Source organism: Hemiscyllium ocellatum, chromosome 9 (assembly GCF_020745735.1).
Source record: "Hemiscyllium ocellatum isolate sHemOce1 chromosome 9, sHemOce1.pat.X.cur, whole genome shotgun sequence".
NCBI classification, from domain to species: domain Eukaryota; kingdom Metazoa; phylum Chordata; class Chondrichthyes; order Orectolobiformes; family Hemiscylliidae; genus Hemiscyllium; species Hemiscyllium ocellatum.
The window spans coordinates 38,191,404-38,218,641 of NC_083409.1; the positions used below are offsets into that span (position 1 = coordinate 38,191,404).

The window sequence follows — 27,238 nt, forward strand, 5'->3', positions numbered from 1 at the left end:
CTCCAGGTTAGGTCACTTACATCAATATAGAGGCAACACATTTTAGCATTTTCATACAATCCAGCAAACAGTTCAATTTATCTCAGAGTAATGATACATTCAGTCATTATTGTTTAATATAATCTGTAGAAAAATAATTATTATGATTAGAAAATCATACGTTAATTGCATCAGTGCCCACTGAGATCAGTGCAACAATTTCGTGGTAGTCTTAATATAGATTTCTTTTATCACAAAACTCTATGTTAATGATTAATTGATGCATTTCAAATATGGCTTCCATTTGACTATTTTTTCCATTGACTAATTTTATGAGGTGTGGAATAGCGAAGGACTGCACTTGGTCAGTCTGAGTGAGAAATATATGGTTAATTTCTATTATGGAATAAGATAACACAAGTGCAATTGTTTCCAGCAGTCGATAGCCATAGATTTTGATGCATACAGCACTAACTATTAATTGGCTGGATGCTTCAGCAAAGGACCAGAATGTTAGTGACTGGCACTGCTAGGAAACTAAATATGTTACTTATTATAAGTGGAATTCAATACAGAAGTACAAAATTGTTACATGCAGAAGACTGTTCAACCCATCCGGTCATGGAGTCATATAGTATAGAAACAAAGGCTTCAGTCCAACAGTTCATGCCAACTATAATCCTAAACTAAACTTGTCGCATCTGCCTGCACTTGGCCCATTTTCCCTCAAACACTTCTTATTTATGTACTTCCCTAAATGTCTTTTAAATGTTGTAACTGCACTCACATCCATCACTTCCTTTGGAAGTTCATTCCACAATCTCTGTGTAAAAGTGTTTCCCCGCATGTTTTTTTTTAAATCTTTCTCCTCTCGCCTTAAAAATATGTCCCCTAGTCTTGAAATCCCCTGCGTGGGGTAAAGACACCCCCTATTCACCTCATGATTTTATAAAACTTTGTAAGGTCACTCCCTCAACCTCGTACTCTCCAGTGAAAGAAGTCCTAGCATATCCAGCCTCTCCTTATAACTCAAACCCTCCATTCCCAGCAACATCCTGGTAAATCTTTTCCAAACCCTCTCCAGTTCAGTAATATCACAGGCGACACGATGGCACAGTGGTTAGCACTGCTGCCTCACAGCACCAGAGACCCGGGTTCAATTCACAGCAACTCTGTGTGGAGTTTGCACATTCTCCCAGTGTCTGTGTGGGTTTCCTCCGGGTGCTCTGGTTTCCTCCCACAATCCAAAGATGTGCAGGTTAGGTGAATTGGCCATGCTAAATTGCCCGTAGTGTTAGGTGAAAGGGTAAACGTAGGGGAATGGGTCTGGGTGGGTTACTCTTTGGCGGGTCGGTGTGGACTTGTTGGGCCGAAGGGTCTGTTTCCACACTGTAAATTATCTAATCTAATATTGTTCCTCTAACAGGATGACCAGAACTGGACATAGTATTCCAGAAGAGGCCTCACCAGCACCCTGCACAACCTGACGTCCAACTCCCATACTCAAAGTTCTGAGTAATAAAGGCAATCGTGCTGAACATCTTCTTACTCACCCTGTCTAGATATGATGCAAAATTCAAAGAATTATGTAACTGAACCCCTAGGTTTCTCAGTTCTACAGCACTACCCAAGGCCCGATTCTTAATTGTATACGTCCCACCTATCTTTGTTTGACCAAAATATAATACCTCGCATTTGTCCAGATTAAACTTCCCCTGCCACTCCTCAGCCCATTGACTCAAATGATCAAGATCTCACTGTAATCTTAGTTGACCTTCTTCAGTGTTCACTATGCCACCAATTTTGGTGTCATCTGCAAGCTTACCAACCATGCCTTCCACATAAATAAGTTATGTAAATGACAAACAAAAGTGGACCCAGCACCAAACCCTCTGGAATATTGCTGGTCACAGGCCTCCAGTCTGTGTGGTGGCTATCTGAATGAACAGCTCCCTTAATGCCATTCTATCACATTTTCCCTTAACCTTGCTTTTTAAAGCAACAGTTTAGCAATACAATAACAATAGCAAAAGAAGGTAATGATTCAGTTATACAGAGCACTGGCAAGACCACATCTGGAGTACTGCATACAGCATCAATCTTCTTCTTTAAGGATGTAAATGCTGTGGAGGCAGTTCAGAGAGTGTTTACTTAACTAATAGCTAGAATGGGAAGATTGCCTTTTGAGGACAGGCTATTGTTGTATTCGTCGGAGTTTAGAAGAGTAAGAGTTGACTTGATGCAGACGTACAAAGTCCCGAGGAGGTTTAACAGGATGGATGTGGAAAGGAGGCTTCCTGCAGTGAAAAATCTAGAGTTGGTGTTAATGTTTGAAAATAAGGGTTGGCCCAGAGATAAGGACGAATACCTTTCTGAGGATTATGAATCTTTATAACTATCTTCCTCAAAATGTGGCGGAGGCAGAGTCTTTGAATGCTTTTAAGGAAGAGGTAGATAGATTGGTGTTAAGCAAAGGAGTGAAAGATTATCAGGAATAGGCAGGAATGAGGTGTTGAGGTTAAATTCAGATCAGTCACAATCCTATTGGACAGCAGAGCAGGCCCCAAAGGACTCAATAGCCTACTCCTGCCCTTACTTTGTACATTTGTATAAAGGTTCATGCCGAGTCTCTGACAGCACAATGTTTTCATTTTGAGAGGGCCCACTGTGACCCTGTTGAGCCAGGCTAAATTGCCCATAGTCTCCAAGGATAGGTGGGTTAGCCATGGGAAATATGGGTAGAGAGGAAAAAAATAGTGCATCCCAAAGTAAGCTATATGCCTAACCACACTCAACTGAGAGGTGTGGGGGGCAAGCATGCAAAACCAGCAGAAAATTGAGGCACTACTGGAGAACGCTGATAGACAATTACAGTGAAAGCAAAATAAATGTTAACTCTTTTGTCCCTGGGATGCCAGTGAAACAGCTGACCACCTGTAAATAAGCAAAGGACTACAACACATTTAATATTAAACAAGTCCACAGTCAGTCCAACTTTCAGCTTATGTTACAAAATGTCAATGAACATGTTTGAAAAAAAACTATTGCTTAACAGGTGGTGTAACTGATTTAATTTCTCACTTTTGCTGGTGTTTTACAGACTGAAGCTGAGCTTCTGGGACACAGAATTTGTGATCAAACCAGAATTTAATTCACATAAGACGGCAGTTACAGTTTGCCTGAAAATCTGTTACTTCCATGCCTATGACTAATAATTTGCTGCATCATGTTCCAGGTAAACTGCACAGTCATCTCACAACGATAGATTTCAATGGATCGACCATCAGTCAAACCCGCAGTGAAATCAGAGAAGCTAATAACTATTATTTATAACAACCAAGGTGTATCATAACTACACAGAGGAAAATGTCAATTGCATTCCAAACACTTAGATTTACTTCAAAATAAAATCAAAAGAGCTGCAGGCATTAGGTAATTGCATAATGTAGCATCCACCAGCTAAAAGTCTTCCCAAATTGTCCCAGTATTTCACATAAAATGAGCAGCAAGCCAAACTGCACATAGCAAGATCCCACAAACAGGACCAAGGTGGATGATCAGAATTTAACAAAAATATAGGTTTTTGAGTGTTTAGTCGAGGGAAGAATGGTGGTCAGGAAAGCCGGAGAACTATTCTTCTTCAAATCCACCTAAATGATCAGAAATGGGAAGTGGATCTCCCTTGGCGTTTTACTGGGGCAACTCTTTCAGCAGGGTTGTGGGTGCGATCAATGGAACTAATTTGAGGTTCTGTGGGATACATGATTTAGTTCAGCTCCTGGAATTAAGTTTAATGACTCTGAAGAAATATGTTGTAAATACTTATCAAATTGTATGTGTTTTTTAAAAATTCATTCACAGGATGAGGGCATTGCTGCCTAGTCAGCATTTATTGCCTATCCCTAATTGCCCAGAGTCAACCACATTGCTCTGGGTCTGGGCTCACAAGTAGGCCAGACCAGGTAAGGATGGCGGATTTCCTTCCCTAAAGGACATTAGCGAACCAGACAGGTTTTTCTGACAATTGATTTATAGTAATCATTAGATTCTTAATTCCAGATATTTATTGAATTCAAGTTCCACCATCTGCCATGGCAGGATTTGAAGCTGGCTCTCCAGAACATTAGCTGAGCTCTCTGTATTAATAGTCCAGCGATAATACCATTAGGTCATCAACATCCCCATATAAAACAAAAAATGTGCTTTTCCTTCCTTTCCATGTCTGAAAATGCAAGTAAGGGATGGAATGCAAATTCACAAGCACCCCAGAATCAGCTAAGTGGTTATCCTCATCAGTCTGGACTGATAAACGTCACAACAGAAAAATCTAATTCTCACAGTGTGGCACATATTGTTCATTAAAGCACCCAACGTCAGCAGGCTGCTTTTTGGCAAAACGATCCTTAAGTCCAACATTTCAACTGAACCAGCTGTAGACAGGATTTGATTCGTTCAAGGTATTAAGTCTTGAGGAATAAATTCCATAGAAATCAAAAGTGGATGCTTGTCTACAAGGACTTCAGTAAGGCCTTTGAGGAGGTCATGCATGGGAGACTGGTCAAGAAGATAACAGCCCGTGGGATCCAGAGCAATTTGGCAAATTGGATCCAAAACTGACTTAATGACAGGAGGCTGGGGTGGGGGGAATAGAATCCTGTGCCCAGTGCTGTACCACAGGGTTCAAAGGGAGGTCCTTTGCTACTTATAGTGTACATTAATTATTTAGGCATAAACGTAGAAGGGTTGATCTGTAAGTTTGCAGGTGACATGGAAACTGATGGTGTGGTAAAGTATTTGACTGCAGGATAATATTGTAGAAAGTGAGGACTGCAGATGCTGGAGAGTCAGAGTTAAAAGGTGTGGCGCTGGAAAAGCACAGCAGGTCAGCAGCATCTGAGGAGCAGGACTTGATGTTTCGGGCATAAGCCCTTCATCAGGAATATGGAGGGTGAAGGGGGCTGAGAGATAAATAGGAGAGGGTGGGGAGGTGGGGTGAGGTGGGGGGGGGGGGGGGGAAGGTAACTGGGATGGTAATAGGTAGATACAGGTGGGAGGTGACTGTGATAGGTTAGTGGGGAGGGTGCAGCGGATAAGTGTGAAGGAAGATGGACAGGTAGCACACGTGAAGAGGGTGGTGCTGATTCAGAGAGTTGGATCTGAGATGATTTGGAAACTGGTGAAGTCAATGTTGATACCGTGTGGTTGTAGGGTCCCTGTGGTGGAAGATGAGGTGTTCTTCCTCCAGTTGGCAGATGGCATTGATTTGGCAGTGAAGGAGGCCCAGGATTTGCACATTGTTACAGGAGTGTAAGGGGGAGTTGAAGTGGTGAGCCACAGGGTGGTGGAGTTGTTTGGTGCATGCAGACCAGAGATATTCCCTGAAACGCTAAGTTGGTGCTCGGTCTCCCTGACATAAAGAGACCACATTGAGAGCAACGGAAGCAGTATATGAGGTGGGAGGATTTGCATATTTAAAGTAATCCTTTAGAGCCTTGGACGGAGGTGAGGGGGAGGTGTGTGCTGGTCAGATGGCAAAAGGAATTTAATCTTGCAATGTATGAGATACTACATTTTTGGGAGGACTAACAGGCAAAGGATAAGTTGGTTAAGAGGACATATGGGATATTTGCCTTTTAGTCACAACACTGAAATTCACAGAAAATTATGATGAAACTGTACAAGACATTACTTATGCCCGAAACATCAACTCTCCTGGAGTACTGCGTGTAATTGTGGTTGCCACACTATAGGAAGAATGTGATTGCACGCAAAAGGGTACAGAGGAGATTCACCAGGATGTTTCTTAGGCTGGAGCATTTCTGCTGTGATGGGCTGGAATAATTTTCCCTAGAGCAGACAAGGCAGAAGCGGGAGGACCTGTCTGAAGTGTGCTCACTTGAATGGTGTAGACAGTGAGGAGGAATCATTTCCCCTTCAAGAAAACAATAACCTGGGGGCACAGATTTAAAGTAAAGGGTATAACGGAGAGACTTAAGATTTCTTTTCATCCAGAATGTGATAGGTATTTGGACCTCACTGCCTGAAAGGGTGGCAGAGCTGGGAAACATCACAACATTTAAGAAGTAATTAAATGATCACTTTAAGTGCCACCGTGTTCAAGGCTAAGGGCCAAGTGCTGGAAATGGCATTAGAGTAGATAAGAGCACGAAGACTTGCACAGACAAGATAGGCGTGAGGGCCTATTTCCATGCTGTAAAATTTAATGAATCAATCATACATCATGTGAAAGAGAATCAAAATCCATCACTATATGGCAGGCAAAAAGGCTGGAAGAAGCTCCTCAGGAAAGCCTCCCCGCCAATTACAGAAGCAAACAGAGAGCACAAATGGCGACTAGCAGAGCCATGACTTTCAGCAGCATCGGTAGAGATGTTTCTTGCTGATTCATCGCAGGTGCACGTGTTTTAGTTGGTTTGATGGTGCGCTCCCACTGTGTGAGAATGGTTTCCCGAGCTTTCGCCCATTTTCCGGGCCCAGTCAGTCGAAACTGGTACGGTGAGCAGGGGCCAAAGAGGACCTTAAATGCCAGCTGTGGATCTGTGAAGAACAGCTCCTTCAGGTTGGGTTTCACACCAATCTGCATTGCCAATTCATCCATGTAGGGTATGTAATCAACTTGAATAGTGTGCCTTTGGGAGTTGACATACCTTATACAGAAGGAGAGGGAGAAACAGAGACACCAACTTTAGAAACAAAAAGCTGGACTTTACCTCAAAGCCCCACTTCCATGGAGGCCAGTCTCACGCTAGAGTACTATTCCAAAGTTGCTGCCAGCTTTCATGATTAGATTAGATTCCCTGCAGTGCGGAAACAGGCCCTTCATCCCAATTAGTCCACACAGATCCTCTGAACAGCAACCTAACCAGACCCATTTCCTTTCTGACTAATGCACCAGAGACTATGCGCAATTTAGCATGGCCAATTCACCTGCCTTGCAGATCTTTGGACAGTGGGAGGAAACCGGGGAGAATGTTCAAACTCCACACAGACAGTCACCCAAGGCTGGAATCAAACCTGGGACCCTGCTGCTGAGGCAGCCATGCTAACCACTGAGCCACCGTGCCACCCTTTCAATGCAGTGTGGATTCGTGCTATGTGATCTTTGACAGTGTACATCACCAAGATATCATAGCCAAGTCCAATCCTTAACCTTACTCAGATGTGCACATGGACACACATCTTCCCACCAAGTGTCAATGGGCAGTGAGCATTTTCCACTAGCTTTCATTTTCACTGCTCCATTGTTTATCATCAACAAGCAACCATTCTGTTTGATCTTTTATGATACAGACCTCAAAATGATCTTGGTCACAGCCCCTATTAAACTCTTATAGTTATAAGTGTTTTTAAAGATGATATAATTTTTCAAGACAGGAACAATCAAATATGAAAACTATTAGTTGAGATTCTGTAACGTTGGCCATGTAGCTGTGACTTAGTGAGCTTCAAATAAATCCACAACATTTAATATAATGCAATGTACTAAAACATGAAGCAAGGACAAAGCACAACAATAAATTAGACAATGGCACTCAATTATTAGCCATCATCATTTAAGTTCTTCATTCTCTCCTGTTTTTATATTATTACCAGGAGGACACATGATGGCTGTAATTTGGGTAAACCAGGTGGAAACTGAGATTGGCTTAAATCTCAGTCCATTTCTAGTTGAATCTACTGTGATTTTTCCTGATGCTACTGGGATCAATTGAAAACATAATGAAGTGTTCATTATGAAGACAATATCTTTATAGTTTATCATCTTCAATCTGAAAGAAGACAGTTACCTGAGATGTGCAAATTGGAGGTGAGCATTAGGATCCTACCAGTGAGTCAGCAGTGCTGAGGAATGACATTCATGGGGTCATAGATTTGTATAGCATAAAAACAGATCCTTACCGACCAGATATTCGAAGTTAATCTTGTCTCATTTGCCAGCATTTGGCCTTTTAAACCCTTCCTACTCATGTATTCATCCAGATGCCTTTTAAATGTTGCAACTGCACCAGCCCCCGCCACTTCCTCTGGCAGCTCATTCCATATACCCACCACACTCTGCATGAAAAACTTGTCCCTTATTCCTTTTAAATCTTTCCCCTCTCACCTTAAAACTATGCCCTCTAGTTTTGGACACCCCCACCCCAGGGAAAAAGATCGTGGCTATTTATAAACCTTTAGAAGGTCATCCCTCAGCCTCTGACACTCCAGCCTCTTCCTACAGCTCAAACCCTCCAACCCTGACAACATCCTTAATGCCACATTCAGTTGATACACTTTGTCTCGACATGAACATACAGGCAACTACCAGAAAATGTTGTTTTGCATAACACTGAGAGGGTGACACAATATTCCACTGAGAATAAAGCACTTGATAATTAACTGTTCAACAGTATATGCACAGACAAAGGTTAAAAATGAGCATTTTGGAAATTGCCTTTTCTTTATATTATGCTATTTAAATGGTTTATTATTGTGTTTAATCTCAACATTTGAGTTCTGACAGATCTTCTGCACCGTCCAGGAGTAGAATGTACTATTATTCAGGGGTGTAATTGGACCCAATGTGTTATTTTTCTCTCATGACTTTATTTCATTGTGTTCCATTATGTGGCATTAACAAAAAAAAAATGAAAGGGGAAATAAATATTTCAACAATGGGACGGCACAGTGGCTCAGTGATTAGCACTACTGCCTCACTGCACCAGGGACTCAAGGTCAATTCTAGACTTGGGCAACTGTCAGTGTGGAGTTTGAACATTCTTCCCATGTCTGCATGGGTTCCTGCTGGGTGCTCCAGTTTCCTCCCACAGTCCAAAGATGTGCAAGTTTGGTGGAATGGCCAAGGTAAATTGCCCACAGTGTCCAGGGATATGTAGATTAGGTGCATCATTCATGGGAAAATGCAGGGTTATAGGGTTAGACTATGGGTCTGGGTGGGAATCTCTTCAGCGGGTCGGTGTGGACTTGTTGGTCCAAATGGTCCATTTCCACGCTGTAGGGACTCTGTGATATTATATTTTATGGTAACAATATTTAGTAGAATAAAATGATAATAGTGAGTAAACATGTAAATCAAGTGGAATATCTTCAGTGCTGATGTACATGTACATAGAATTGAAAACCTTAGTTAGATCTCACTTGAGGGCTGTCAAAACCATAAGATACAGGAGCAAAAGTGGGCTATTCAGCCCATCAAATCTGCTCTGCCAATCAAATCTGCTCTGCCACTCAATGAGTTCAATGCTTTATGATCAAAGCCTCTACTTCTGTGCCTTTTCTCCATAACCCTTTTTTCCCTCACTTATTAAAAATCTGTTCATCTCAACCTTGAATATACTTAGTGACTCAGCCCTTTATAGCCCTCTGAGATAAAGAATTCCTCAGATTAATTACTGGCAGAGAAGATTTTCCTCTTCATCTTGGTCTTTATCATGAGATATGTCCTCAGGTCCCAGACTCTCCCACATGGGAAAACAGCCTCTCAGCATCCCTCCTGTCAAGGCCCCTATTAATCTTGTCAGTTTCAATAGGCTGTCCTCTCATCCATCTAAACACCAATGAATATAGGTCCAACCTGCTCAACCATTCCTCAGAAGAGAATCCCTCCAGACCCAGGATTAACATAGCGAACTTTCTCTGGACTGTTTCCAATGCCAGTATATCTTTCCTTAGACGAAGGGACCAAAACTGTTCACAGCATTCAAGTTGTGGTTTCATTAGTACATTGCGTAGCTTGGGCAAGATTTCTCTATTTTTATACTCATTCCCTTTGAAATAAAGACTATCATTCCATTCACCTTCCCTATTACCTGCTAAACGTAGACAGTAGATCTTTGTCATTTGAGGACAAGGATTCCCAAATCCTTGCACTGCAGCCTTCTACCACCTTTGTCTGTTGTCTTATGTTGCTTTATTCTTCCTGCCAAAGTGCACAACCTCTCATTCCCCACGTTATATTCCACCCGTCAAGCTATTGCCCACTTAATTAACCTGTCGAAATTCCTCTGCAGGCACTTTATGTCACCTTCACCAGTTGCCTTCCAACCTATTTTTGTGTCACCTGCAAACGTGGCTATAGTATATTCACTTTCCTCATCTGATACAGATTGTAAATAATAGCGGCCGCAGCACTAACATTCCCCCTAGAGCTGTTGTGTCAAACTCCAAGGTCCTTGTGCAGCAGTGGCTTCTGGAAGTAAAAGCCATTCAGTGGCACACCAACCAGCAGGCAGGGAGCTTCCCAGTAGCTGTGGAGCTTAGAGGGAACATTGTCCAGTACTGGTGCCACTGACCCTCCATTAGTTACAGATTGCAGCCCCTTATCTTCTGTCTTCTATACCCTCTACGCATGTTAATGTATCAGTCCTCAAACCATGGGCTCTTGTCTTATTAAGTAGCCTTATAGCTACCTTCTCAAATACTTTCTGGAAAACCAAATACATGATATCTACTGGCTCCCCATTATCTTGCTTGGTGTCTCCTCAAAGAATTCTAATAAATGTTTCAGCCATTACTTTCCCTTCATGAAATTATGCAGACTCTATTTGATGATATTACATGTTTCTAAATGCTCTGCTTTTATGTCATTTATCTTGGAATTTCCCATCAACAGATGTCAAGCTAATTGGCCTACAAACTTGACAATGTGGCCATACATCCTGCTACTTCTCACATGCTAAGCAAGCTGTTTCATATTTGACCTAGTTTTCCCACAGTATAGGCTCCACATTATGGATGCACTGACAGCGAAACAGAAAAGAAATAATACCAGAAGTGAGTGCATGTACTTAATAGAATAAGCTGAATGGCTATTTTCTCCAGAAAAAGGAAGGCTATGTGGTGACCTGATACAGATCTGTTAAGATTATGAAAGGGTTTGGAAAGGGTCATTGAGGTAATATGTTTCCATTTATGAAGGAATCTAAGACTTGAAGACTTAAATAGGGGCAGCAATGTGGTTAAGTGGATAGTACTGCGGCCTCACAGCACCAGGGATCAGAGTTTGACAGCATCTCAGGTGACTGACTGTGTGGAGTTTGTACATTCTCTCTATAATCAGCATGGGTTTCCTCTGAGAGCTCTGGTTTCCGAGGATTTGCAAGTTCGTGGATTGGCCATGGAACTGTCCAGTCGTGGCCAGGAAAGGGCAGGCTGGATGGGTTAGTCATGGAAGATGCAGGATTACAGGGATAGGATAGGGGTGTGGGTCTGGGTGGTATGCCCTTTGGAGTGCTGCGATAGATTTGATGGGCCAAATGCCCTGCTCCCACGTTATTGGGATTCTACAAATATAAGATAGTCAGTAACAAATTCTCTACGAAATTTAAGGGACAAGTTTTTCCCCAGACAGTGATTAGATTGTGGCAGGAACCACCACAAGGAGATGTTAAGACAAATACTAGAGTTTAAGGAGATGTTAGAGAAACAAATGTGAGAGAAGGGAATAGATGGTCATGTTATAGGGTTAGATGAAGAAGGAAAACAAGATGTCAGGGTGGAGCAAAACGCAGGCATAAGAATGTTGGGCCAAATGGTCTCTTTCCTGCTGCAAATACTTTGTACTATAATACCTTTCGGCCATTTTTTTTTTCTTCTCTGTTATATCTGCCATCATGATGTCGACCGAAGGCAGTTTAGCCAAACCTGAAACACAAAAGTAAAAAGTAAATTCCATATGGAATTTATGGATCAGGTTTACCTCATTAATATCATAAAAATAAATGCAGTTACAGCTTTCAGCAACACAGAGCCAGCTTTGGCAGAAATTAGTACATTTTACCTTGCTGTTTGACCAGCGACTGCATCACCTAGAACTGATACCATGATGGGGATCAATAAAGGAGGAAGTGAGAACTGCAGATACTGGAGATCACAGTCAAAACATGTAGCGCTGGAAAAGCACAGCAGGTCAGGTAGTATCCGAGGAGCAGGAGAGTCAACATTTTGGGCATAAACCCTTCATCAGGATTTTGAGAGGTGGGCCCAAGGGGGCTGAGAGATAAATAGCAGGGGGTGGGGCTGAGTGGAAGGGAGCTTGGAAGGCGATAGGTAGATGAAGGTGGGGGATGGTGGTGATAGGTCAGAGTAGAAGGTGGAGCAGATAGGTGAGAAGGAAGATGGACTGGTAGCACAGTTGAAGAGGGCGATGCCAAGTTGGAGTGATGGATCTGGGATAAGGTGGGGGGAAGGGAGATGAGGAAACTGGTGAAAAGCTTCAGGGTGGAGATGATGATTGGGGGGGGGGGATGCAGTGAGAGACAGATTCACAGATCCTTGTCGAGAGAGGAGGAGAACCCCTTCAAGATGGGCATTTTTGGAAGAGACTTCACAGTAACATTATGATGACTTAGAGATAATGAGATCAATAAAAGACATCTTTGAATTCATGAGCTTAACTGTTGAGCTTTCTCAAAAGAAACCAGCATGAAAGGCAAAAGTATATGGTGTTGGATAAATCACAGTTGAAAAATAAAAGCGAGAATGATATTAATTAGAATGTACTGATGAAGGGAAAGAGGGTAATTATTAAAAAGTCTACTAAGGTTTTGAAGAAGCCAAGCCTTTCTATAATTTGGATCAGCTCGGAAAAAGTACATGAAAGAATGACAAATGACATCTGACAAAGGCTACATCAATCATTTTATTTACCACGTAATTTCCCTCTTGAAGTGCTTGACTGTTGCTGGTCCACTAGAACTTCAAACAAGAGGGGCTTTCTTCAGGTATTATTTGAGACACGTGAACACCAGTGGATTACGTTGCAGACCAACATGGTTATCTCAATATTCTCAGGTCAGAGGTCACATGACACCAGGTTATAGACCAACAGATTTATTTGAAATCAAAAGTTTTTGGAATGTTGGAGTCCACCTGTCAAAGCAGCAGCACTCTGAAAGCTTGTGATTTAAAATAAACCTGTTGGACTATAACCTGGTGGAGTGTGACTTCTGACTTTGTCCACTCCGGTCCTACAGCGGCATCTCCAGATCATCAATATTCTTATTTAACATCCATGCAAAGACTTTTTCTGGGTAATCCAAGATGGAGGATGGGATAAATTTCTGGCTGTAATAGCTGCTCCTTTTTTGAGGTATTTTAGGGGTTGGAGGTGACTTCCTCAAATTCCAGGAGCAGCAATTACTGTTTTATATGCTGTTGCATTGTTTTGAAACTTTGAAGAAAAAAAAGTCAAAACAACACCGCTTTTAAAGTGAGAGGAACAGACAAAGACAACACATGGTGAGGTCAATGCAGGAGAGGGAGAGAGAGAGGGAGAGAGGGAGAGAGAGAGAGAAAAAGAGACAAAGAGAGAAAGAAACCCACGCTGCTAACTGACACAGCAGTGAACCTGCACAGTTACTGCTTTGCTGTTTGAATTCATGTATCACTGGACATCGGAGTGCAGCTGGGAAAATTAATAAGCAGTGAAATTCACAACTAATCTTGGAGGAACCTGCTTGGGAGAGGTCACAGGCATAGAAACAGATAAGTGAATATTTTTAAGTGCGGCCTTACAGAAAGTCTGCAGTGGTGAGTAGAGCGAGTTCTTTCTTGATTATATATTTTATTTAGATAGGTCTTTTGATTAAATGTAAAATATAAGCCATAAGTATTAAGTTAGCCTGGAGCAGTGTTTTGTAGAGGAATAAGACAGCGCTATTTTCTGGGGCTGTAGATTGGAAGAAGCAAAAATGGCCTTTAGTAGAGTGATATGCTCTTCTTGTCTGATGTGGGAGTTCAGGGAGCTACTGAGGATTATATCTGCAATAAATGCCATTGGTTGCAAATCCGATCAGATTGAATGGATCGGTTGGAGAGACAGATGGAAGCAATAAGGAATTCATAAGAGGAAGGGGATGTGATGGATGACAGTTATAGGAAGGGACAAAAAAGTTACAGATACAGTCTCATAGATGGGTTAACTCCAGGAAAGATAGGAAAGGCAGGCAGATAGTGCAGGAGTCTTCAGTGGCTATCCCCATTTCAAACAAGTATCTGTTTTGGAAAATGTAGTGGGTGATGGATTCTCAGGAGAATGTAGCAAAACAGCCAAGTTTCTGGTATTGAGACTGGCTCTAATGCAATGAGGGCTGCATTGGGTTCCAAGAGATCAATTGTGTTAGGGGACTCTAGTCCAAGGCGCTGACAAACGTTTCTGTGGCCAGCAGCGAAAAATCAGAATCATGTGTTGCCTCCCTGGTGCCAGGATCAAGGCTGTTTTCGAGAGGGTGAGAATGTTCTCAAAGGGGAGAGGAACCAGCAGTAGGTCATTGTACACATTGGAACCAATGACATAGGAAGGGAAAAGGATGAGATTCTGAAGGGAGAATATAGAGAGTTAGGCAGGAATTTAAAAAGGAGGCCCTTGAGCGTAGTAATATCTGGATTACTCCCGTACTATGAGCTAGTGAGGGCAGGAATAGGAGGCTAGAACAGATGAATGCATGGCTGAGGAGCTGGTGTATGGGAGAAGGAGTCACGTTTTTGGATCATTGGAACCTCTTCTGAGGTAGAAGTGACCTGTACAAGAAGGACGGATTGTACCTAATTTGGAAGGGGACTAATATACGAGAAGGGAGATTTGCTAGAGCTACTCGGGAGGATTTAAACTATTAAAGTGGGGAGTGCCAGCCAGGGAGACAGTGAGGAAAGAGATCATTCTGAGCCTGGTACAGTTGAGAAAAGAAGCAAACAGTCAGGGCAGGCAGGGACAAAGCAGAGAGCAAGGTAGGATTGATAAATTAAACTGCATTTATTTCAATGCAAGAGGCCTAACAGGGAAGGCAGATGAAATCAGGGCTTGGTTCGGAACATGTGACTGGGATATCATAGTAATTACAGAAACATGGCTCAGGGATGGGCAGGACTGGCAGCTTAATGTTCCAGGATACAAATGCTACAGAATCGACAGAAAAGGAGGCAAGAGAGGAGGGGGACTGGCATTTTTGATAAGGGATAGCATTACAGCTGTGCTGAGGAAGGATATTCCCAGAAATACATTGGGTTGAACTGAGAAATAAGAAAGGGATGATCACCTTGTTGGGATTATATTATAGACTCCTAATAGTCAGAGGGAAAGTGAGAAACAGATTTGTAAGGAGACCTCAGTTATCTATAAGAATAATAGGGTGGTTATGATAGGGAATTTTAACTTTCCAAACATAGGCTGAGACTGCCATAATGTTAAGGGTTTAGATGGAGAGGAATTTATTAAGTGTGTACAAGAAAATGTTCTGATTCAATATGTGGGCGTACCTCCTAGAGAAGGTGCAAAACTTGACCTACTCTTGGGAAGTAAGGCAGGGCAGGTGACTGAGGTATCAGTGGGAGAACACTTTGGAGCAAGCGACCATAATTCTGTTAGTTTTAAAATAGTGATGGAAAAGGATAGACCAGATCTAAAAGTTGAAGTTTTAAATTGGATGAAGGGTAATTTTGACAGTATTAGGCAAGAACTTTCAAAAGCTGACTGGGGGCCTGATGTTCGCAGCTAAAGGGATGGCTGGAAAATGGGAAGCCTTCAGAAATGAGATAACACGAGTTCAGAAACAGTATATTCCTTTTAGGGTAAAAGGAAAGGCTGGTAGGTATAGGGAATGCTGGACAACTAAAGAAATTGAGGGTTTTGTTGGGAAGAAGAAGGAAGCATATGTTAGGTATAGACAAGATAGATCAAATGAATCCTTAGAAGAATATAAAGGCAGTAGGAGTGTACTTGAGAGGGAAATCAGGAGGGCAAAAAGCGGTCATGAGATAGCTTTTGCAACTAGAGTTAAGGAGAATCCAAAGGATTTTTACAATTACATTCAGGACAAAAGGGTAACGAGGGAGAGAACAGGGCTCCTCAAAGATCAGCAAGGTGACCTTTGTGTGGAACTGCAGGAGATGGGGAAGATACTAAATGAGTATTTTTCATCAGTATTTATTGTGGAAAAGGACATGGAAAGTATAGAAAGTAGGGAAATGGATGGTGATATCTTGAAAAATGTCCATATTACAGAGGAGGAAGTGCTGGATGTCTTGAAATGCATAAAAGTGGATAAATCCCCAGAACCTGATCAGGTGTAACCGAGAACTCTACGGGAAGCTAGAGAAGTGATTGCTGGGTCTCTTGCTGAGATATTTGTATCATCGATAATCACAGGCGAGGTGCCAGAAGACTGAAGGTTGGCTAACGTGGTGCCACTCTTTAAGAAGGGCGGTAAGGACAAGCCAGGGAACTACAGACCAGTGAGCCTGACGACGGTGGTGGGTAAGTTGTTGGAGGGAATCCTGAGGGACAGGATGTACATGTATTTGGAAAAACAAGGACTGATTAGGGATAGTCAACATGGCTTTGTGCATGGAATATCATGTCTCACAAACTTGATTGAGTTTTTTGAAGAAGTAACAAAGAAGATTGATGAGGTCAAGCGATGGACGTGATCTATATGGACTTCAGTAAGGCGTTTGACAAGGTTCCCCATGGGAGACTTGTTAGCAAAGTTAGATCTCATGGAATACAGGGAGAACTAGCCATTTGGATACAGAACTGGCTTGAAGGTAGAAGGGTGGTGGTGGAGGGTTGTTTTTCAGACTGGAGGTCTGTGACCAGTGGAGTGCCACAAGGATCGGTGCTAGGTCCACTACTTTTCGTCATTTATATAAATGATTTGGATGTGAGCATAAGAGGTACAGTTAGTAAGTTTGCAGATGACACCAAAATTAGAGATGTAGTGGACAGCGAAGAAGGTTACCTCAGATTACAACAGGATTTTGGTCAGATGGGTCAATGGGCTGAGGAGTGGCAGATGGAGTTTAATTTAGATCAACATGAGGTGCTTCATTTTGGGAAAGCAAATCTTAGCAGGACTTATACACTTAATGGTAAGATCCTTTGGAGAGTTGCTGAACAAAGAGACTTTGGAGTGCAGGTTCATAGCTCCTTGAAAGTGGAGTTGCAGGTAGATAGGATAGTGAAGAAGGCGTTTGGTATGCTTTCCTTTATTGGTCAGAGTATTGAGTACAGGAGTTGGGAGGTCATGTTGTGGCTATACAAGACATTGGTTAGGCCACTGTTGGAATATTGTAAACAAATCTGGTCTCCTTCCTATCAGAAGGATGTTGTGAAACTTGAAAGGGTTCAGAAAAGATTGACAAGGATGTTGCCAGGGTTGGAGGGTTTGAGCTGTAGGGAGAGGTTGAATAGGCTGGGGCTGTTTTCCCTGGAGTGTCAGAGGCTGAGGAGTGACTTTATAGAGGTTTATAAAATCATGAGGGGCATGGATAGGATAAATAGACAAAGTATTTTGCCTGGGGTTGGGGAGTCCAGAACTACAGAGGGTTTAGGGTGAGAGGGGAAAGATATAAAAGAGACCTAAGAGGCAACGTTTTCATGCAGAGGGTGGTATGTGTGTGGAATGAGCTGCCAGAGGCAGTAGTGGAGGTTTGTACAATTACAACAGGCATCTGGCAAGAATTACCGCAGGCAACTAAAAGGCATCTGAATAGGAAGGGTTTGTAGGGATATTTAGTGGGTGCTGGCAGGTGGGACATCTGGGATGTACGATTTGGTCTGAAAGGTTTGTTTCCATGCTGTACATCTCTATGACTCAATCAGCAATCATACAGGAGGGACTCTTGGCTAATTATGTCCCTTCGTAGTCTGGGGCTAATTCCATTCTCCAATAGAGAAAGTAAAAAAAGAAATGCAACCAGAGACATTAAATTTAATGCAACCCATGTTGGGGATTGATCCTGCAAGCTTCTCAGTATCTGGCAGGGAATCGAATTTAAGGAGATGTGCATCTTCACATGGACAACAAGAAATTTATACAATGACATTACCTCAGCAACACATTCTATATTACTTGCTTAGCTCTATGGAAATCATGAAATTAAAATGAAGGAGAAAAAGTATGAACAATAAGAGTTCTCAGACCTTTAAAGACCCTTGTGACCCAACGTGCTTGAAGTTCAGATATTGGCATAATGGCTCCTAATGGCTGGACAAGACCAATAATGGCCAGAGTTGGCTGCTCCAGTTGAGGTGGAAAGACGTATTTGTATAGAGAAACGTGATTTTTGTTGATATTAACGACAGACTCATCCAGAAATGGGAAAGAGATGTTGTATCCCGTTGCAAAAATAACAGCATCAATGTCTTCCATTGTACCATCCTCAAAGATGGCTGCAGTTTCAGTAAATCGCTTCACATTAGATTTCACAAGTACAGCTCCTGCTATAATGCGATTTGGTAAATCGTCATTGACCGTCGGATGTTGGCTAAAAATCCTGAAATTGAAATGACACCCCATCAATTATCATTGGAGTATGCTTGTGTCATCAAAAGTTCATAAATTACAGTTCAAGTTTCCAAAATAATATCAAATGGCAGGACTTGTGGGTGTACAAAGTGGTGCCAATTACAAAAATGGAAAAGGATTATTGGAGGTCACCAGGGTGGAATTCCCCTTCATGTGATTTTCCCCCAGGTGATGTAAAGAGAACATATGTCGTGTAATCACATAGAAAAGCTGAAAATTTGAAGAGGATAAACGAGGTTAAACTAAGAAGCAAAATGAGGTAAAGCACTGAAGTTCACATGTCTCACTTGGTGATTGACAAGTGAAATAAATTGACTAAATCTGCTCTGGTGAAAGACATAACTATCACATGGCTAATTATTCTTGAAAGCTATGTGCTTGAGATTTGCAAGTTTATTTGGTCAGTGCTCGATTTATACATAAGTTCCCAGATTCAATCCAAGGTCGATGTAGAATTTGCTTGGTCTGAGCCAGAGTAATAGGGCCACATTTGCAGCAGTGGCTTTGAATTAAGAACAAGTATAGTCTGGGTTCCTGTCCTAGATGGAGACATGCATATGGATGGCCTTTGTTACGACATACCCATGATCCCCGGTACTAAAGAGCATTTGAGATTTATGAGACACCATCTTAGGTAGGAGGAAACACTCTTGAGAGCAGCAAATAGAAGCATGTGAAGAAGTGGAAGTAACTAAGAATGTAGCTGGTAGGATGACTAAAACTGAGATCCTGCAAACAGCAAATAGGGTGACACGGTGACTCAGTGGTTCGCACTGCTACCTCACAGTATCAGGGTCCCAGTTCGATTCCAGCCTCGGTGACTGTGTAGAGTTTGCACATACTCCCTGTGTCTGTGTGGGTTTCCTCCAGGTGCTCCGGTTTCCTCCCACAATCTAAAGATGTGCAGGTCAGGTGAATTGGCCATGCTAAATTGCCCATAATGTTAGGTGCATTAGTCAGAGAGAAATGGGACTGGGTGGGTTACTCTTTGGAGGGTCAGTGTGGACTTGTTGCGGTGAAGGGATTTTTTCAAACTGTAGAGAATCTAATCTCATCTAATCTAATCCAAACATGCCAATAATCGATGAACAGAATCTATCCCCATAACAAGTAGTACTTCTATACCAGCTTTAACAAAGCAAAATGTTCAAACTATTTTCTCAGAATGTTAAACATAGAAACATGGAAAACAGGACCAGGAGTAGGCCATTTGGCCCTTCTAGGTAAAAATTTTAACCCTACTGCGAATCCTCTTGTAAGGATGCGTGCCTTGAAGAAGTTTACTTCCTCTCTCTACAAGAATCTCAGGGAGTCCCTCTCCCACTGCAACTCCCAGGTCATCTCCTCTGCCCTGAAGCTCTTCAACCATATCGTGCCTCCCCCACTCACCCATTGTACTCTATGCTACTCTCTCCCCACCCCACCCTCCTCTATCTTATCTCTCCATGCTTCCAGCTCACTGCCTTTATTCCTGATGAAGGGCTTTTGCTCGAAACGTCGATTTCGCTGCTCATTGGATGCTGCCTGAACTGCTGTGCTCTTCCAGCACCACTAATCCAGCATTTGGCCCTTCTAGCCTGCTCCACTATTCAATATGATCATGGCTGATCATCCAATCCAATCTCCTGTTCCAACACTCTCCCCATACCCTTTGTCCCTAAGAACTGCAACTAAATGTGCCTTGAAAACACTCAATGTTTTTCCCTTAATCGCTTTCTGTAGCACAGAATTCTACAGGCTAACGACTCTTTGAGTGGAGAAATGTTTCCTCATCTCAGTCCTAAGTGGCCTACCCTTATCCTTAGATTGTGATTCCTGGCATTGGATAATATCTGACAGTGACTTCCAAAAGGGAACATTTCATGTTAAGGATATCAGCATTGACCTTCATCACAGTGTAACTCAGATACCAACCCCTGGTGTCTGCATCAGCAGTGACATCAGCAAATGTCTGTTTGACCTGCCCTACCCCTTCACAGGTTTTGCTACACCAATACTTTGCTAGTAGATATTGCATTAAAATGCATGAGGGCATGAATTTGCAATACTCACCTACAAGATATACACTAAATGCACAAGAAGTTAGGGCTGTCATATTCAGGTGTAAGTGAACATAAAACAGTGCAATACATCTTAACTCTGCGAGAACATCTGGCACCGAAAATTTACTCTGTCAAATATGGAGTGCCATGCCTTCAGATTTTAATTATTGGAATTTTTTTTTAAAAATGGGCCCAGAAATTGTGATTAGGGTTGGGAACCTTATTTTCAACTTTGACCAGTCTGATAAAAATATGAAATTACATTTTGATGACTTCTGCACTGGAAATTCCTGAATAGGACCCTTCTGTTATGAAATTGTGGAGTCCTGATCCTTGTAGCCAGAGGTAGAGAACAGTGGTGCGCAAACAGGCAACCACGTTTCCATAATGACTACAAGATCATATTCATTTACCTTGATTTGAGTTATCAGTTCATCTACCTTGTTGCAAATGCTTCCTGTATTAAGATGCAAAGCCTTTAGGTTTGTTCCATTATAAAATTTTTCTGTACTTTTATGGTTCTTTAGTGCAATATCACATCCACACATTGCTTTCCTTTCATTTGCTCATAATAATCAGCCCCAACACTAAACTGTAATCCTACCTTTGATTTTTCAATAATACTGAACACTCCCTGCCATTTAGTTTAAAGCCCTATTCATAGCTCTAGTTATGCAAGTCACCAACATGACTCAGGTGAAGCTCGTTGTATCAGAACAGCTCCCTCCTTCCCTAATATTGGTGCCAATGTCCATGAATTCGAACACACTTTTTTACATCCCAACCTCTGAGCTACATATTGATGTCTTAATCTTGTCCCTTTGCTCCTGGTTCAAACATCAATACGGAGATTACCATCTTTTTGGTTTTTTTTTTAGTCCCTAGCTCTTCATATTCCCTCAGCAGAACCTCTTTCTTTATTCTACCTCTTTCGTTGGCATCAAAGTAGACCACGACAACTGGATCTTTCCCCACCCACTCCAAGTTCCTCTGCAGTCCAGATGAGATATCCTGAAATCAGGCACCAGGCAGGCAACACAGCCTTCAAGATTCTCAATCCTGGCCACAGACAACATTATCCATTCCCCTGACTATGCTACAATTAAAACTACATTTCTCTTTTCTCCCTGTTCTTTAAAGTCTCCTTGTACCATGATGTTATGGTCAGTTTGCTTATCTGCGCCATAATCCTCCCCTGCTTTCATCCAGACAGAGAGCAAGAATCTCAAACCCGTCAGAAAATATCAAGGGTGGAGGTTCCTTCAATGTTGCCCAATATTATCTCCTGGATCCCTGTACCCACTTTACACCCTCCTGTACCCGCTTCACACCCTCCTGTACCTGCTCCACACCCTCCTGTACCTGCTCCACACCCTCCTGCCCCTGCTCCACACCCTCCTGCCCCTGCTCCACACCCTCCTGTCCCTGCTCCACACCCTCCTGTCCCTACTTCCAGCCCTCCTGTACCCGCCTTACACCCTCCTGTCTGTGTTCCACACCCTCCTGTACCTGCTCCACACCCTCCTGTCCCTGTTCCACATCCTCCTGTATCTGCTCCACACCCTCCTGTACCTGTTCCACATCCTCCTGTACCTGTTCCACATCCTCCTGTACCTGCTTCACACCCTCCTGTCCCCGCTCCACACCCTCCTGTCCCTACTCCCCGCCCTCCTGTACCCGCTCCACACCCTCCTGTCCCTACTCCCCGCCCTCCTGTACCCGCTTCACACCCTCCTGTCCCTGCTCCACACCCTCCTGTCCCTGCTCCACACCCTCCTGTACTCGCTTCACACCCTGTCTCTACTCCCCGCCCTCCTGTACCTGCTTCACACCCTCCTGTCCCTGTTCCACACCCTCCTATACTCGCTTCACACCCTGTCTCTACTCCCCGCCCTCCTGTACCTGCTTCACACCCTCCTGTACCTGCTTCTCACCCTCCTGTCCCTGTTCCACACCCTCCTGTACCCGCTTCACACCCTCCTGTCCCTGTTCCACACCCTCCTGTACCCGCTTCACACCTCCTGTCCCTGTTCCACACCCTCCTGTCCCTGCTTCACACCCTCCTGTCCCTACTCCCCACCCTCCTGTACCCACTTTACACCCTTCTGTACCTGACCACTGACCAAATTTGAGGTAGTTCATTTAAGGATTAGATTAGATTACTTACAGTGTGGAAACAGGCCCTTCGGCCCAACAAGTCCACAGTGACCTGCGAAGCGCAACCCACGCAAACCCATTCCCCTACATTTTACCCCTTCACCTAACACTACGGGCAATTTAGCATGGCCAATCCACCTAACCTGCACATTTTTGGACTGTGGGAGGAAACTGGAGCACCCGGAGGAAACCCAAGCAGATACGGGGAGAATGTGCAAACTCCACACAGTCAGTCGCCTGAGGCGGGAATTGAACCCGGGTCTCTGGTGCTGTGAGGCAACAGTGCTAACCACCGTGCCAAGGAGTGTCACTGCATCCTAAAATATGATGTCCAGGTAACTCTCCCTCGCACTGATGTGTTGCAGTGTTCCAAGTCAGACTCCAGCTCATAAACTCTGTGCTGGAGTTCCTCAAACAGCCAACACTTGCTACAGCTGTAGTCTCTACGAACCATGATGGGGTCCACCAGCTCCCACATAGGGATAGGGGACTCGATTGTAAAGGGAACTGACAGGCAGCAGTGTGGCCACAAATGAGACTTGTCAATGGTATGGTGCCTCCTGTGTGCCAGAGTCAGGGATGTCTCAGAGCAGCCACGGGGCATTCTGAGGAGGGAGGATGCACAGCATGGTACATGTCAGCACCAACAACATCGATTAAAAAAAAGAGGTCCTGTAACAGGAAGTTAGAGAGTTAGTGGGTGAGCATTTAGGGGATGGTGACCATAACTTTGCAAGTTTCAAAGTAATTATGGAAAGGGATAAGGATAATGCAGAAATTAAATGCCTAAATCAGAAGAAGTCCAATTTCAATATCATTAGAAGATGTCTGGCAAATATTGACTCGAAGCAGTTACTTGCAAGTAAGTGTACATTTGGAATCTTTTAATGTAGTGAGAGCTCAGGGCCAGCTTGCTCCTGAAGGGCAAGGAGAGCAAGTCTTGGAACCCTGGATGTGAAGGGATATCGAGATTACTAAAGAAAAAGGAAGCATATGTTAGGTACAGAGAATTAAAAACAGGTGCCATTCAAAAGAATAGAGAGAGTGTAAGGAGTGCTCAAAAAATAATTTAGGAGGGAAGTGAAGTGCCAGGAAATATCTTTGGCAGATAGGATCAAGAAAAACCCCAAGGCATTTTATAAGTATACTGACAACATGAGGATGACCAGGGAAAGAGTGGGACCTGTTCGAGACCAAAGGGACAATCTGTGTGGAGCAAAAAAGCATGGGTGAGGTCTTAAGTGAATATTTCTCATCTGTATGCACAAAGGAGAAAGACATTGTAGCTGAAGATTTCGGGTGGGATGTGAGGTTCAAGAATATGTTAAGATTAATAAAGAGGAAAGATTTTTATTCGGAATACAGATGTATTAATCCCTAGGGCCTGATGTGATGTATCCCAGGCTGCTATGGGAGGCAATGGACGAGATTGCTGGGGATCTTGAAGAGATAATTAACACTTCACTGGCCACCGCTAAAGTGCCAGATGAGTGGAGGATAGCTAATGCGGTTCCTTTGTTCAAGAAGGGCAACAGATCCAGGCCAGTTAATTACAGACCAGTTAGTCTGATGTCAGTGATAGGGAAATTATTGGAAAAGATTCTGAGGGACTGGATTAATTAACACTCAGAAAGGTATGGATTGATCAAGGATAGTCAATACAGATTTGTTAGAATTTAGTTGAGTTTTTTTTACAAAAGTGATATATTGATGAGAATAGTGCAGTTGATGTTGCTTACATAGCTTTTGACAAAGTTCCACATGAAAACAGTCCAAAGGGTAAGAGCCCATGGATTCCAAGGCAAGTTGGCAAACTGAATCCAAGATTGGCTTACAAATAGGAAGCAAAGAGTAATGGTGAAGGGTTGCTTTTGTGATTGGAAGCCTATGACCAGTGGTGCACCACAGGGATTAGTGCTCAGACCCTAGCTATGTGTTGTGCACATTACTGATTTGGATGTGAATGTTGAAGGTATAATTAGTAAGTTTGCAGATGACATGAAAATTGTTGCTATTATTGAGTGAGGATGATCAGGCTACATTCTGATATTGATCTGTTGGTAAATTGCATGCAATGGAAGCTAATGTTTAATCCTGATAAGTGTGAGACGATGCATTCTGGGTAAGCCAGTAAGTGAAGGACATAAAGAATGAATGGTAGCTCCCTAGGGAGTACTGAGGAACAAAGGGACCTTGGTGTACTGATCCGTAGATCCCTGAAGGTTTCAGCGCAGGTAGGCAGGTGATGAAGAAAGCATAAAAATGCTTGCCTTCATTAGCCAGGGCACAGAATATAGGATCAAGGGAGTCATGTTGCAATTTTACAAAATATTGGCTACAGATGGAATAAGCAGTTCTGGTAACCACACTATTGGAAGAATATGATTACAGGGTGCACACGAGATTCACCAGGATGTTGCCTGGGATGAGGTGAGACTGCATAGGCTGGTGAAATAACTCCATAAAGGCTGATATCACATCACCAAGTCACCCTTTACTTACACCTGAACAGTCCTTGGCTATAGTATTGCCTTATACGGAGTCAGGCACCAAAGAGTCAGTACCTGTGACACTCACATTGTTTATAGGTCAGTCAGATTCCCTGATTGAACTAGATTAACAGCCCCAATTAGGGAACTCATATTCTATGAAGCCGAGCTGGTTCACTTTGTTACAATCACTACTGCTGGATTTGTTTTCCCTGGAACAGAGGAGGCTGAGAGGGAATCTGATTGAGGGAGACAAAATTATGAGACATAGATAGAGCAGATCGTGAGAATCTTTTCCCCACAGCAGACATTTCTAAGCCAGAGGGCATAGGCTTAAGTGGTTTAGAGGAGATCAGAGGAAAAGATTTTTCACCCAGAGGGTGGTAAAAATATGGAATGTGCGGCCTGAGAGGATGGTGAAGACAGATACTTTTGAAACATTTAAGAAGCATCTGGATAAAATACCAGGCATGGTAGGCTATGCACCAAGTATAGGCAAATGGGATGAGTGTTGTTTGGAGTTTATTCGTCAGCATAAACATAGTGGGTCAAAGGGCTTGTTTCTAAGCTGTATGACTCTATGACATATCATGCATGTACAACAAATCTCTTGAATCTCTATTTTATTTACTTTATTCTTAAGTTATGTTTTCTTTCAAATTTCTGTGTGATCTTTCAGGTATTTTGTAAAATATTTCTTTTCTTTACCTTCAAGTTGAAAGCAATTTATAGAAGTCAAGTTAGCACCTATTACTGACCAAATAACTTATGGTTTTTCTGCGATGTCACTTTTTGTTAATTTCAATATATCCTATTTAAACAAAACCTTACAAATTATAAGTCAAAATAAAAGCAAGGGAAAAGCACCTCTTCCCCCCTTCACCGAACTCCCTGACTATTCCAAAATGCCAGAAATATCTACTCACTCAGGCTGTGCCTCACCCCAGACACGATCAATCCTTCCTGATTGTTTATAGCTTACCACCACCCACAAGGTTTGGTCTATTGGGATAGGTCACCACTTGGTCAAAGTGGTAGGTTTTCGTGTGTGAAGAGAAAGATAATTACACGACACTGTCCAGAATCTTTAAACAGAATATCACCAGGTGATACAAACCTGTGGCTAGGCTGCAGACCATAGTTTGCATGATTGAATCGGTTGTTCACGCTCCTTTCACCAATCCAGCTTGAAACAGATTTCGGAATACAGGTAATAATGCGACTGTTAAACAGCATGTCACCAGGAAACCCTTTGTTAGCCACACGGTTCAGCACCCAGGCACCTCGTCTCGTACTGAGGAATACCTGCACGACATTTCAAGAATATAAAGACAGCAAAGCTTTAAATTTTGCTGCATGTTTTTGTGGCTTTGGTCTCCTTATTATGCAAGGATGAAAATACATTGGAGGTGTCCCAGAAGAGGTTTAATAGATGGAAAGATGGAATGAGCAGATTATCTTCTCTGGACAGGTTGGACAGATTGGGTTTGTTCTCAAGTGGAATTTAGAAGAATAAGAGGTAACTTAATTGAAGATTATAAGATCCTGAAAGCTCTTAACAAGTGATGTAAAAGGATGTTTACTCTGGGACAACACACTGCTGCCTCCTGGCACTAGGGACTTGGGTTTAATTCCACCCTCAGGTCACTGTCTGTTTGGAGTTTGCAAGTTCTTCCAGTGTTTCTGTGGGTTTCTGTCCACAGTTCAAAGATGTGCAAGCCGGGTGGACTGGCCATTCTAAAATTCCCAGAGTGTCCAGGATAGGTGGCTTGGCCATGGGAAATACAGGATTATGGGGATTGGGAGTGGGAGCAGGTCTGGGTGGGATGTTCTTCAGGGGGTCAGTGTCAACTTGATGGGCTGAATGGCCTGCTACCACATTGCACAGACGCTATGATTGTGAGTCAGTCTGGAGGTAGGAGGCATTGTTTTAAATTTAGTGGTGACCCTTTTAGGTCAGAAATGAAGGCGACTTTTCTTTTCTCTTGGAGGGTTGTGTGCCTTTTGGAATGCTCAGCCGCAGAAGGTGGTGGAAGTGGGGCTATTGAATATTGTTAATGCAGAGGTGGACAGACCCTTCTTTGGTGAGAAATCAGAAGTTATCAGGAGCAAGATGGGAATGTGGGATTCTCAAGGCAAACAACTGAGCCATGATCTTATTGATTGACAGAACTGGCTTGAATGGGCAAGTGCTGGCAAATGGGTCAAGATTGTTAGGATATCTGGTCGGCATAGACTGGTGGGC

General features: G+C 42.9%; 1 protein-coding gene across 2 annotated transcripts in view; it reads right to left on the reverse strand.

Annotated features, from left to right (window-relative positions):
• Positions 1–3,035: 3,035 nt before the first annotated feature.
• The window catches only part of LOC132818968 (flavin-containing monooxygenase 5-like), a 49,978-nt gene continuing 25,775 nt past the window's right edge, over positions 3,036–27,238 (reverse strand). For both annotated transcript variants that reach the window (XM_060830155.1, XM_060830156.1), the window contains 4 exons: positions 26,111–26,298; positions 17,921–18,273; positions 11,571–11,643; positions 3,036–6,647 (listed from right to left, as the gene is read on the reverse strand). In XM_060830155.1, the coding sequence (XP_060686138.1) occupies positions 6,302–6,647; positions 11,571–11,643; positions 17,921–18,273; positions 26,111–26,298 (960 nt within the window). In that variant the 3' untranslated portion in view covers positions 3,036–6,301. The remainder of the gene's footprint in view (positions 6,648–11,570; positions 11,644–17,920; positions 18,274–26,110; positions 26,299–27,238) is intronic.